This window comes from Myripristis murdjan, chromosome 1 (assembly GCF_902150065.1).
Source record: "Myripristis murdjan chromosome 1, fMyrMur1.1, whole genome shotgun sequence".
NCBI lineage: Eukaryota > Metazoa > Chordata > Actinopteri > Holocentriformes > Holocentridae > Myripristis > Myripristis murdjan.
Window position 1 is genome coordinate 22,279,251 of NC_043980.1, and position 12,763 is coordinate 22,292,013.

Sequence of the window (12,763 nt, forward strand, 5' to 3'; positions counted from 1 at the left end):
TTGCCCTGGCTTCAATCTAAATTGGTTCCCATTGGAGCAAAATGTTGGGGGAAGGGTGAACTGGGCAGCAGCAGGTTCCTCTACCAGGGACACAGTGAAACACAGTTGGGACTTCCAGTGCTGCTATGTCGCTTTGTCTTTTAGTGAGAGGGATTATATCAGTCTGTTTATACAGATATCCACACAATACTGTCTTTGTCTATAAGGAGTAGGGCTGGGAAAATACATCATTATTATATCAGTATTGTGATGTAAGACTACATATCATCTGCGAGTTTAGATATCGTAATATCATGTGACAAAAGTTTTGTCTTGTCCTGATTTTGAAGGTTGCATTACAGAAGAGGGATGCAATTTTCTGAACTTATTAGACTGTTGTAGCTGCTCGATTATTTGCCTCTGCCTGCTTGGTCTCCATATCCACATTATTAATGATTGATTATCTAAAATCTCTTGTGTAAATATTTTATGGAAACACCAATAGTCATCTCTAAAATATCATCATAATATCAGTGTCAAGATACTTGGTGAAAAATGTTTTGATACTTCTTTGTCCAGATTGCCCAGCCCCACTAAGGAGAGAGGACTGCCAAAATGAAGAATATTACTTTCATTTTTTGTGTCGTATAGACAAGGAATGGATAGGTTTAGTTAGCTGGCTGCACCACCCAAATCAAATCCAGTCATGATACAAATGTCTCCCTGAAAACAGCGCAATTGTATCTGATGTAACCCTGATCTGGATCTAATTTCCATGGCATAATGGGGTTTAAAATGATGCTTAAGTCTAGCATGAACAGTCTCCCCCCTCTCCTCATCTGCCTCCCTCTCCTCTGCCCTCTTTTCTTCCCCTCAGCCTTGCTATTCCTCAGCATTGTTATGTTGTATACGTAATTATTTTTTTTGGGTGTCAAGCCCTGTTGTCAAGAATGAAAGAGATGACAGAAGTAGGGCTGAAACTGACAGAAAATTGCTATTTGTATTCTTTATTCTTTATTGCAGACTAAATGTCCATATAAAATAACAACTCATACATAAAAAGGGAAAAAACAAAAAGATACAGACATGTACACTGTTGTTCCAGTGTTGTCTCAGTTTTCTAAAATGAAAACTTTGGGGGTTTTTGGCTCCTGGTCAGAGTAAAGAAGCAATTTGAAGACGTCACATTGAGGTTAGGGAACTTTTCATAGGCATTGTTGTTATTTTTAACATTTTATAGCCAAAAAAAGCCAAAAAAGAAAAATCTACAGAGTAGCCAACAGTGAAAATAACCATTAGTTGCAGCCCAAGACAGAAAATGTAATTTAGAGGTTTATCTTTATCCTACATTACATTACATCATTCCCGTCTGTCCCTGTCCTCTCCTCCCAGGCTGTAACAGGGAGGAGCTTTGGAGACAAGGACTTCCGCAGCGGATTGGAGAATGGCATCCTGTTGTGCGAGTAAGTCTGTGACATCACTTCCTCTCTGTCTGAGGTAGTGTTGACATAGATGGTGTTGAGATTCAGTAAATCTCCTCTCCTTCTGCCTTCAGGCTGCTGAGTGCCATTAAACCAGGGCTGGTCAAGAAGATCAACAGACTGCCCACTCCCATTGCAGGACTGGTAAGAAGAAACTTTAGTATACAGTAGGCATTGTAAATTAGCCTGTGCATCAAAGTGATAATAATCCCACTCACTGTGGACTGTCCCAGGACAACCTGACAGTGTTCCTGAGGGGATGCGAGGAGTTGGGCCTGAGGGGCTCCCAGCTGTTCGACCCAGGGGATTTGCAAGACACTTCAATACGAGCTAACCTCAAGTAAATATGCATGTGTGGGTTATTTTTTGTCCTGTTTGCAGGCACGTGTGTCCATTTTAATGAGGCATCACATGACATTAATACACAATCCCTTCTCTATTTCTCTGCCTCTCACCAGGGACTCAGACTGCAACAGAAAGCTAAAAAACGTAAGCAAGTCATGTGCCTTTGTTTTTCTGTCTTTCTCCTCGATTTCGGTGTGCCTAGTGTTTGTTCAAATTTAACAATGCCTCACCTCTGTGTGTCTCAGGTGCTGAACACAGTGTTCTGGCTGGGGAAGGCTGCGAGCGGCTGCACCTCCTACAGCGGGCCTACACTGAATCTCAAGGAATTTGAAGGGCTGCTTGCTCAAATGAGGATGGTGAGCAGGGCAGGGAGAGCAGGGGAGAGGAAAAAAAAAAAAACACACAGTCAGATAGTGAAATAGGTGGGGGGGGTTGGTGTGGTGGTTTGATTTGTGGGTTTCCTGTCTTTGTCGGGGTGCAGGGAAGATACAACAGGACACGGGAAAAACACATATCTGTTTTTGTAACATGAATCCTACTCTTGTCTCAGAGAGAGAGAAACAGGATACAAGTCAAGGGAACAGTGGTGTTTTTGCAGGTTTCAGCCCATTTAGCACAATTAACGTATCTTTTACAATACTACTGTCCGTTTTCTAAAGCTTGCTGAGGTTTTTTAGTTGTCTGAAAGTGTTTTTCCTACCTTCCATGCAGCCTTTTGTTTCAATTCATTTCTACTCATTTTACAAAAATCAACTTACGGAGACTTGAAACTTGCTTTGATATGATAGATAATCAACCCGAGTTCATTTCTCAGCCAGGCTTATTGGTTACCATTGTTTGGTAATGTTGTTGTATACCTGCATTAATATGACAAATGTAAACATATTTTGAAATGGGGGGATGTTCTGAAATCCAGAACTTGAAAACTGGCTGCCAAACAGCGTTGTTTCCTCATGCTTTTTAGTCAGAAGATCAAACCCAGCAGAAAAAATGATATGCAGCAAACATGGACATTGTGACAAGGGGGATGTAGACTTGGTTGCGACTTCCTTTGAAAAAAAAATCATATAAATTCACTGTTCCTCTGTGAGAATGTACATCTCTGCCATAAAATAATTCCCAAAGAAAGGACTGTTTTACAAACTAAGTTCAAGTAGCTGTGACCCCTAAACCTGGGTGAAAGTGACAGCCAGGGCAGTAGAGAAATTTTGGCCAGGTTTATTGTTATTTGATAATGTGTGCAGTGCAGTGAATGGGCAACAACTTGCAAAACCAAAGGCTCATATATGTTAACCTCTGTTATAAGGGTTACAAAAAACAAACATCAGTTATTTCTCTCTTTCCCTCTTTTCTTTTTGTTCATTTTTCTGTCCCTTTCTCTCCCAGTCCCTCTCTCCCTCCTAGTCTCACTCCCACTTTGTTTCCCATCTCTTTCATTGAGTGAGTTTATTCATGCATCATCACTACTTTTTTCAGCTGTCCATATTGTTGTTTGTTTGCTAATGTGCCTGTGTGTGTGTGTGTGTGTGTGTGTGTGTGTGCGCGCGTGTGTGTGTGTGTGTTTGAAGGAGAGTGAGGAAGGAGGAGACAGCACGCAGCAGCAGAGTGTGAGAGACAGCGGCTATGACTGCTGGGATTCAGAAAGGAGCGAATCTCTCTCTCCACCGAGACACACTCGCGACAACTCCCTGGACAGGTGAAACACACCTGGGAACACAAACACATGCTCACACTCTGTATGTCAGACCACTGATTAAGAGTTGACTGTTGACTTTTTCTACATTTCATAAAATAAAATAAAACAGTAATAGTTTTTTAAAATGTTTGTATTTGTTTTTTTCTGACAGTCTGGACTCCTTTGGCTCCCGCTCCCAGCACAGTCCATCTCCTGATGTGGTGAACCGAAGCAACGTCGATGGTCAGTCCTGACAGCTGTATATATATCTGCTGAAACAATCGTGTGATTAATCAATTGGTCAATCAACAGAAAATGTATTCATTGTTATTTCAATAAATAATTAATAGTTTTAATAAGAAACTGAGATATCACGTTGGGCTCGGTAACTTGAGACTGGCATGTATAACAATTTTTGGCATTTTATAGACAAAATGATCAGCTGATTAAATGAATAAATGTTAATTGACAATGACAGTAATCATTATTTGCAGCCCTAATTGATAGCAATAATTCAAAATTCCTAGTTTCTACCCGTGGTTTCTCCTCCTCAAATGGTTTGACCTCTTTTTTCTAGCATGCTAGGATTTTAACCTTGGGGTGTCATGGCTAGTCAGACCGGCTGTGGACAACAGCTGAATGTCTCAGCATGTGTGAATGTGTGTGGGGTTTTTGTGAGTGTGTGTGTGTGGGTTTGCATCTGTGTGAGTATGTGCGTGTTCCAAATGCAGCAGCTGTCTGCTTCAGTAGCGATCCCCGGAGATTTGGGCCTGAGAAATTCTAACTGAAGTCAACATCCTGCTTGTCTCATGTGTGTGTGCGTGTGTGTGTGCGTGTGTGTGTGTGTGGCAGGCGTGAAAGGGTATGGAGTTCACAGGCATCCTGTTTGTGTCCTATATGTTGACAGTAGCGTAGGGATGCAGCAGGGTGACAAGAAAAGCGCAATTCCAGGTCCAGGAATAGCCACATTTCCAACATTCCCAACGAGCCACAGAGACATGCACTGCCTTGCCTCTATATAGCATTTATTTATGGTGCAAAAACTGACACAAAGATGTCCCCCAGTGTCGTGATGTTTTCTCCTCTCCCACTCATTTCTTACCCCTTTCCCCCATGCTACTCTGTCACCCATGCTTGTGCTCCAAATCTGTCCGTTCTTCAGGGCGAGGCAGCGACTCGGAGGCCGATGGCCCTAATAGGAAGCCAGATGTGCGGAAGGACGACATGTTGGCGAGGCGGACTGCCAGCACTGAATCAAGGAGCTCCATTCCCTTCAACCAGTTTCTTCCCAACCGAACCAATGCCAGCTCCTACATCCCCACTCCACGACGTAAACCGCGTGCAGAGGATGGTGAGCAGCGGAGGTAATGACTAACTCTAAATAAATCATTCTGAAGCAAAATATTTTATTTGCACTTAATAAGAGTAAATTACATAAGTGCATAAAGAGTAAATTATGCAATTCTGCATACGGATCAAAAGAGGTGAACACACATACACACACACACACACACACACATACACACAAATTGTCCCCCCTTAACCTCTCCCTGCCATTACACACCATTCCCCAGTCACCCTCATGCCACCCAAGAGCAAAAGGAGGCCAAAAGGCCTGGGCAGCGCTGCAGGCCCCTCAAAACTGTCACCTGGGCCCCCGAGGACACTGTTAAGGAGGGGGAGGAGGAGCCAAAACAGGAAGAGCTGACTCAGGAGGTGCTGGAACAGAGGAGGCTGCAAAAGCTGCAGAAGGCAGGGATTAAGGTTCTGCCTGCTGCTGTTCGCTACAACAGGTCAGGGAGGAGGGGCATGAGAGCTGCTGCTGCTGCTGCTGTGGTGCATCAGTGCTGAGCATGGTCACTAACTGTGGTTTGTTCTGGACAGTTAGAGTGGCTTGACTTTTTGTGGTATCTGGCTGGAGGGTACTGGTTAGTTTCTGCTGGGTTTTGTGTGTCAGCATAATCATCGCCTCTGGAGAAATTACCAACTTCTTGTGCAGTGTTGGCTTGTTATTTATGGAAGGCCCTGTTTTGAATGGCATTTGTTTCTAAAATTATATTTGAAGTTGCAGTTGCTACTTGTCTCAGATTCCTTTGGAGCTGGTGCGTTAAAAAGTCTTTATTGAACTGAAACACACAGTGATGCATCTGTCTGTGAACTACCGGTGACTAATCAACGTGACTTTCCTAATCGTGCCTGTGAGTGAATGTCAAGTCAGAGCCTTTTTGCACGTCACTACCTTCGCTCAGAATACAGCATGGTGGGTGTTCAAACGTCTCTGAAATTATCTTGCCATGCCGTTCCGTCTTCAACCACAGCCCGCCTGCACAGGAGGAACATGAAGTTAGGTCACCATCGCCGAGCATCATCCTTCGCTGCGACAACGAGTTCTTGACCTCTCCGAAAGCTGCGTGGGATTCCTCCTCTGATGGGGAGGGAGAGGGAGAGCTCAGGAAAGTCCCAGATGTTCGTAAAGACGACTTGGCATCCAGGAGGGCCGCACGGGGCCCCACGACTCCCAGGGTGCACCAGTTCGTGCCGCCTCCTGTATGTAGTAGCAAAGACAGAGAGCGCTGGGAGGGCATTAGACGGGCTTCACAGCAGGCGCTGCAGGAGAAGGAGATCAGGTTAGCTGCACATGCATGTGTGTTCTTGTGTGAATTTGCCATTTTTTCTTCCATTTCCACTAACTTTCTGCTAATTATTCTTTCCTGTTTTCCTGCTTTCTCTTTCTTTGGGTGTTGTGGTGACGGCCATGTGTGTCTCTGGGTTTGATGTGTGTGTGTGGGTGGGTGTTTTCTATTTTTGACGTGTGATGTGCTGTGTGGTGGCTTCGTATTCGGTCTGTGATTGAACAGTGACAGGGAGACAGTCTCTGACATCATCACACGCAGAGATAACCCCTTCCTAAACTCCGCCTCTCAACATGAGGAAGAGGAGGAGGAGAAGGAAGAGGGACAAGAGGAAAGAGTTAAAGCGGTGCCCAATAAGCAGAAGGATGACCTGGCTCATAGGCGGGTTCATAGCAGGCCACTCCCTCAGAGGGAGGGGCCAGTAAGCTTTGTCTCTGCCTCCATGAGCCAGGCAGATATGCAGAAGTGGGAGAGACTGAGGATGACTGAACCCAGGTGCTCAACACACACTCTGCCTCTTTCTCTCTCTCACACACACACACACACACACACACACACACACACAATCCACTGCTAGTGTATGTCAAGTGTGTGAGTGACTGTTTGTATCAAACCTGAGAAGTGAATGTATGTGCTTCTAATTTTGCCACTAGTTTTGACCAGATTAGACCATTACAGACAGATCAAAGTAATCAATCTATCTCTGTCCTAAACAAACTCGGATGACATATTCAATAGGGCTTGGAAAAATACTGATTTTCAAATTAATGGCAATCTACATTTAACAATTTGATATTGATTCTTAAAAGGTGCACAACTTAGGACTGAGGACCATATAGACTCACCTAACAAAAACAGAATCAGCACATAATTTATCAGTGAATCAAGCTCACGATGAGACACATGTAGATTCAGCCATCAAATATTCCTTGTTTTTTGTCAGCAGGGTCTCAAGGTTCCTCACTTTTTTCCAGTTTTGCATAGGAGAGAACAGAATCGTATAGAATACAAAGCCTTTATTGTGATTTTATTGCAAATACAATGAAATTAGGAGTACTACTCTTGGTTGGTGGATAAAAAAGCAAAATCAAAAACATTGTACCACAGAGCCTCACACCACCACACAAATCCTTATATAGACATATAAATAGACATATAAATAAATAAATATATATAAAACAGAAATATGTGTCAATAAAGTGCCTTTAAAATTCCAAGATCGATCCTGATCAATCTTAATCTATACCTTTTTTTCAGTGGATGTGTGAAAATTTTTGCTAGATGTTATTTGTAGCACGCCTCCCATCCTGCAGATGTCATCAGCTGAACTACCAGCCAACGGATACTCAGACGACCAAATTTACATGTTTTGAACAAATTAATGAACAATGGTGGGTGCGTTGCCCCTGAAACCAACATAAATTTTTAAATTTAAAAACTATAATGGCAAAAAAAACAGCAAATTTATATGTAAGCCGCAAAATTAAGTATTATATCTGAAATATCCTTACAGGAACTTGTTTGAAATGGAATTGATCGTAAAGTTTATCATCTAAGTTTCAGTATTAGTTTAGTGTCTGTTTAGCCTGTAGTTCCTTGTATTTTTTTCTGTAAATATCCTTGCTTATCCATGTACTTAGCTCCCCCTTTTTCCTTCCTCTCTGTCCCTCCCTGTGTCCTCTGGTTGTTAATTCTCCTCATTATTGTGCTCTTCAGTCCTCTCTGACAGGCACTGAAACAGACTAGGGAACTGGCAAGTGTGTGTGTATGCGTCTGAGGATGAGTGTGTGTGTGTGAGTGTGTGATTGTGTGTGACCAAATGAGAGAAAAGTGTTGGCTGTGAACACTGGCTTGGCTTTGTTTGTCCTCTCTGTGCTGATGTCATTAGATGGGATAAAGAGTTTTTGTGTTCCCATAGCAGCAGCAGTTACCAGGAAAATGTGGCCACCTTCAGTATTTTATCGAAGAGACAAAAAAGCTTGGCGTATGTATGTGTGATCGCATGTGTGCGTCAAGGTGATTCCACCTCTCTTTCCATTCTCCCTTTCTGATTCATCGTTTGTACCTCATCCATCCATTCCAGTCCTCTGCCTCTCGAGTTGCTCATGGTTTCTTCTCCACTCTGTTTCTTTTCCTCATATATCCCTCTCCTTCTTGGTCGGCTGTTGGTGTGTGTGTGATTGTGTGTGTGTGTGTGTGTGTGTGTGTGTGTGTGTGTGTGTGTGTGAGAGCTTGTATCTACAGTGAGCCTAGCCCAGCCCCTGTGTGTCAGGCGTGTCTGGAGAAAAATTATGGAAGCCCTTTCACCGGCACAGCAAAGGTCGGACGTGGTCATAGCAAAGTTGTGACCTTTGGGGGTGTGACTGAGATCGAGCAGCCAATAAACACAGTCACGTCAAGGGAAGAGGAGGAGAAAGAGTTGCTAAGGCGACTCCTTGCCAAAGCCACTGTTGCCATGCCTACCATTGGCCTGGGCTCCCAGCTTTCTGAGCTGGGACACAGGTATGGACGAGGTCTGAGCCAAGACAACTTAGACGCTGGCTAGAATTCAAAGTGGCCCACATATAAAACATCAGGGACAATACTGGGGTTTAATTAGGTCCTTTTGGCTGTAATGCATTACTGAGTTAATGCTCTTTCCTGCCAATGCTTCATAAAGATTTTTTTCAGGATTATTTTTACTTCATACTGCATTTGCTTGAATTAGTAAATTAGGTAGTTTGGCTGCACTTCTCTGCATTGTCCATACAGACACAAATGCACCATCTGTTTACTGCTGATACATGTTTCCAAAATTATGGGAATTAATAGATAGAGGATGTCGGACAACCGTAAGTAACTGGGTGTAAATCTCATCAGGCCTATGGGACAGATGGCCCATGAGTGCTGCATGTTTCTTCTCTAACACAGGTTGGTTGCATCAAGCACTCTCATTTATTGCTGACATACTCCCCTTGACAGATCTCATAGCACACACTCTTTTAAAATCAACAGTAATCCTGGTGACCTCTCCTGAACTGCTTCTCTGCATGCTCCTGCCTGCATTCACGTCAATATTTGTGAGCTTGGGGTTTACAGGTGGCCTGGGATTATCACACTCTTGTTTCCATGACTACAGCTGTTTGTGGTGCCCTCACAGCCAGGTAGATGGTGTTGGCCCCATGCAAACTTCACCCCCCACCGCTGACCTTCCGCCTTGGACCCCTGAAGTCCCTCCCACTCCTGCTGAGCTGGACGCACGTCTAGCTCAGTATGAAAGGAGAGCAGAGGAAGAAGATGAGGACGAAGAGGAAAGGATCCCCGATCTTGAAAAAGATGATATGATGGCTCGGAGGACAGGAGTTTTCCACAAACAAAGCGCTGCCTTACCAGCATACAACCGTTTCCTCCCTCTGCCGGCCTCCAAAAGGGTGGAGGTTGCTACTGACGCCTCGCCGCGCAACAAGAAGGAAGTGCAGGCAGACAGGAACAAGAAACTTAACGTCAGGTGGGCTGAGACTTGTGTCAAGTGTTGGACCGTATCTAACAGTGTGTGGAGGACTAACTAACTGGCTTGGTGTGTCTCAGAAAGATCTTCTAGCTTGATGATTACAGTTATCTCTCTTAGAGCCGAGCAACAGCAACCTGGGGTTCCTGTGGAACCACATCTGCCACAACCCGACACGACGGTGATTCGGGCTACCACTCAGAGCAAACGTGACTATAAGGACGATGAAGATGATGAATATGATGAAAATGAGCCCTTGCCTGACCTGGAGAAGGATGATATGATGGCTAGGAGGACTGGATTTTTTCAAAAATCCAGTGTGGGTGGAGCGAACCAGTCGTTTAACCAATTCCTGCCAGTCCCTGGTTCAGTCAAAAATAAAAACACTCCACTCTCTGGAGGGAGCCAAAAATGCAGCAAACGTAAAGTCACAGAAACACTGAGTGAAAGGTATTTACCATGGGCATGTGGACTGTATGAAAAATATTCTCTTAATGTCTGGATTCGATTTTAGGATAGCATGCATCAGCTAATTCCAGTTAACTCGTGTCATTTTGTTGATAAAGATTGTTTTCTCATGTTCAGAAATCATGTAACGTGTAACACTAACATTAAAGCGTGGTTGTGGATGAGTTAGCGTTGATACTGACTGGATGGTGTCATTAGATTGGTTCTGTTCCAGCATGTCTGAGTGCTTGCAGCCGTGTGGTTCTTGCATTGCTTGTATATCATCGATCTGGTCAGCTTTGATTTGCTGCTGTGGTCACATTTCTACAGCTCTGTGTCCCATATGGCTTAGCTCAGAATTTGCCTGGCGTGGATTAATCTTGTGCTTCTCGGTCGGGTCTAACCTTGATTAGTTTGATACGTCTTTCGTGATTGGGTTTAGGTTTGATTTAACGTGGTTTGGTTTGCTGTTGTCTTTGAATTCAAGATGCGTTTCATGGTAACCTGTTCGGTGACACTGGCTTGCTCTTCCAGCAGCATTGTAACTGAGGCAGCAGCACCTCAGGCTCTGCCCTCCAAAGCCACAACCACCAAGTGTTCTGAGGCGAGGGAGAGGCAAGAGGAAAAGGAGGAAAAGCAGGAGGAGGAGGAGGAGGAGGAGGAGAAGAAGGGGAAGCAAGAAGGAGCCAAAACGCTCCCTAACTCCTCTGTCCCAGAGGTGTGTGAAGCCCTCTCTTCTCCATCCCTCACGCCTCCGCCCAGCCCTCCTGCTGCCCAGCCTTGTAGTGTGGAAACAGAGAGGGAAAAACCGAGTGTGGAGAAGGCTAAGAGGATGATTGAGGAGCGGGTTGAAGAAAGGAGAGGGTTTGGGGGTGAGCGGCCGCAGAGAAGACCCCTCTGGCTGGAGGACGATGACCTTCCCCCGATGATGTGAGATGACCCATGAACTCCTACTGCATGCATCTTCTTCACTTCCCTTTTCAGATCATATTGATATGATGGTAGCTGTACCAAACATCCAGCCCACACTGCCCACTTGTGTAAGATCTGCAAATGGAAGTGAGCAAGAGCCAAATGATGACTGACTGCTAACTTTGTTCTGCAATTATGGCAACTGTTCTCCTTGAGGTGTGAAGTATGAAGCTCCTAGCACTGGTGCACATCACCCACTCTGCCCTGCCATTCACTTTATTCTGTCATTGTTATTTTTAGGATGAGTCGACGAGTTGCTTTTTTGTCTGAGGACACTGAGTAAGTCTCTTGGCATGAACCTGGATCAGATTTTGCTTGACAAAAAGATAGCACAGCTGCATGGCTGACTTATCATCCAGATGCAATACGCATGTACAAAAGTTCCCTTTAGGTTGCCTAGGCTGCATGGTCAAGTCACAGCACATTGCTTAAAACGTAGTGCTCTATTTTCATTCCTTACTTTGCAGTTTTATCTCTAATGCCATGCTTTTTTTTGTTGTTTATTGGTAGTCCATCATCAAAATGCACACCAATATCCCAAATACCCAGTATCTAGTTGTAGTGTCCTCTTTCCCATTTTTCAGAGCCAAATTTAACAGCTTGTAAGTTGGGGCAAGGGGGCAAGGGCAAGTTTTTAAGTTATCACTGTCTTTTTTCTGTCTTCTGTCTAGGAGTGTGAGTATGGGTGACATGCATAACGAAGAGGAGGTGGGGCATATGCCGCCACTAAGCCAATCACGCTTCGAGCGAATGCACGAGCATTACAACAACTGTCAAGACGAGGACCAGTGGCAAGACGTAAGAGACAAACACAACAGTAAAGAAAGTAGAATGAGCGAGCCTGTGTGTTACTATGTAAATGACATGAAATCCACATTTACAAATATTTAGACGTAAAAAAGCAGCACATACTCACATGACAGTAATATCCTGAATAAGCAGTGCCATCATTTGACAATGCGAACCTGTGACAGGATTTGGCTCGCTGGAAGAGTCGCCGCCGCTGCGCATCACACGAGCTCATCAAGAAAGAGGAGGAGAGGAAGAGGATGGAGAAAAGGCTGAAGGAGGAGGGAAGTGACACCAACAAGAGGAAGAGCATCAAGACCTACAAGGAAATTGTGGAGGAGAAGTAAGGACAGCTGGCAAGGATGAAACTGAGAGAGGAAGGCTTTTTAATGTTGCATTTAGTCCTGAACATTTTTATTTCAAGGCTAACTGGGATTTCAAAAAACTGATGCATTCTGAAATGGGCTACCCTCATTTTAGCACAAAATCAGCCTTCTTCAAGGGCAACTTGTAATGTAGAGTTAAAGATAACCTTGTACATTATTTATGTACACTATGAAAAGAACTAGATAGAGGTCAGTGGAAAAAAAGAGGACATAGGGGAAAAGAGACTGAGGCCACATCCCCATGGCATTTTTTGTGTGAGTGTGAACAGTGAAAATGGTGCAATTTGATAATCCTGATGTCACTGCCACCACTGTGCATCTTTGCACATGCTCAAATCAAAGATGCTGCCCTCAAACAGCTGAAACTTTTTACATTCTCTCTCATTATATAAAAAAAAATGTATTCACTTGGTTGTCTGTCCATATGAACAATTCATCCTTAATTTTGTCATCTGACATAATTTTCTGCAGTTTTGGACATATTGGGGCTTTTTAAAATGTATTTTTACTTGTATTAATGTCAACAAATGACTCCTGTCACTCAGCTTCTTTGCACATGCTCACATAGC

General features: G+C 44.0%; 1 protein-coding gene across 4 annotated transcripts in view; it reads left to right on the forward strand.

The window, feature by feature from the left end:
- The window catches only part of LOC115360193 (LIM and calponin homology domains-containing protein 1-like), a 28,157-nt gene that overhangs the window by 6,276 nt on the left and 9,118 nt on the right, over positions 1–12,763 (forward strand). For 3 of the 4 annotated variants that reach the window (XM_030052916.1, XM_030052934.1, XM_030052941.1), the window contains exons 2-12: positions 1,372–1,442; positions 1,535–1,604; positions 1,694–1,800; positions 1,919–1,949; positions 2,051–2,161; positions 3,374–3,501; positions 3,653–3,723; positions 4,643–4,844; positions 11,260–11,298; positions 11,691–11,817; positions 11,994–12,151. In XM_030052916.1, coding sequence (XP_029908776.1) covers positions 1,372–1,442; positions 1,535–1,604; positions 1,694–1,800; positions 1,919–1,949; positions 2,051–2,161; positions 3,374–3,501; positions 3,653–3,723; positions 4,643–4,844; positions 11,260–11,298; positions 11,691–11,817; positions 11,994–12,151 — 1,115 coding nt within the window. The remainder of the gene's footprint in view (positions 1–1,371; positions 1,443–1,534; positions 1,605–1,693; positions 1,801–1,918; positions 1,950–2,050; positions 2,162–3,373; positions 3,502–3,652; positions 3,724–4,642; positions 4,845–11,259; positions 11,299–11,690; positions 11,818–11,993; positions 12,152–12,763) is intronic. The other variant, XM_030052925.1, reaches the window with a different exon arrangement.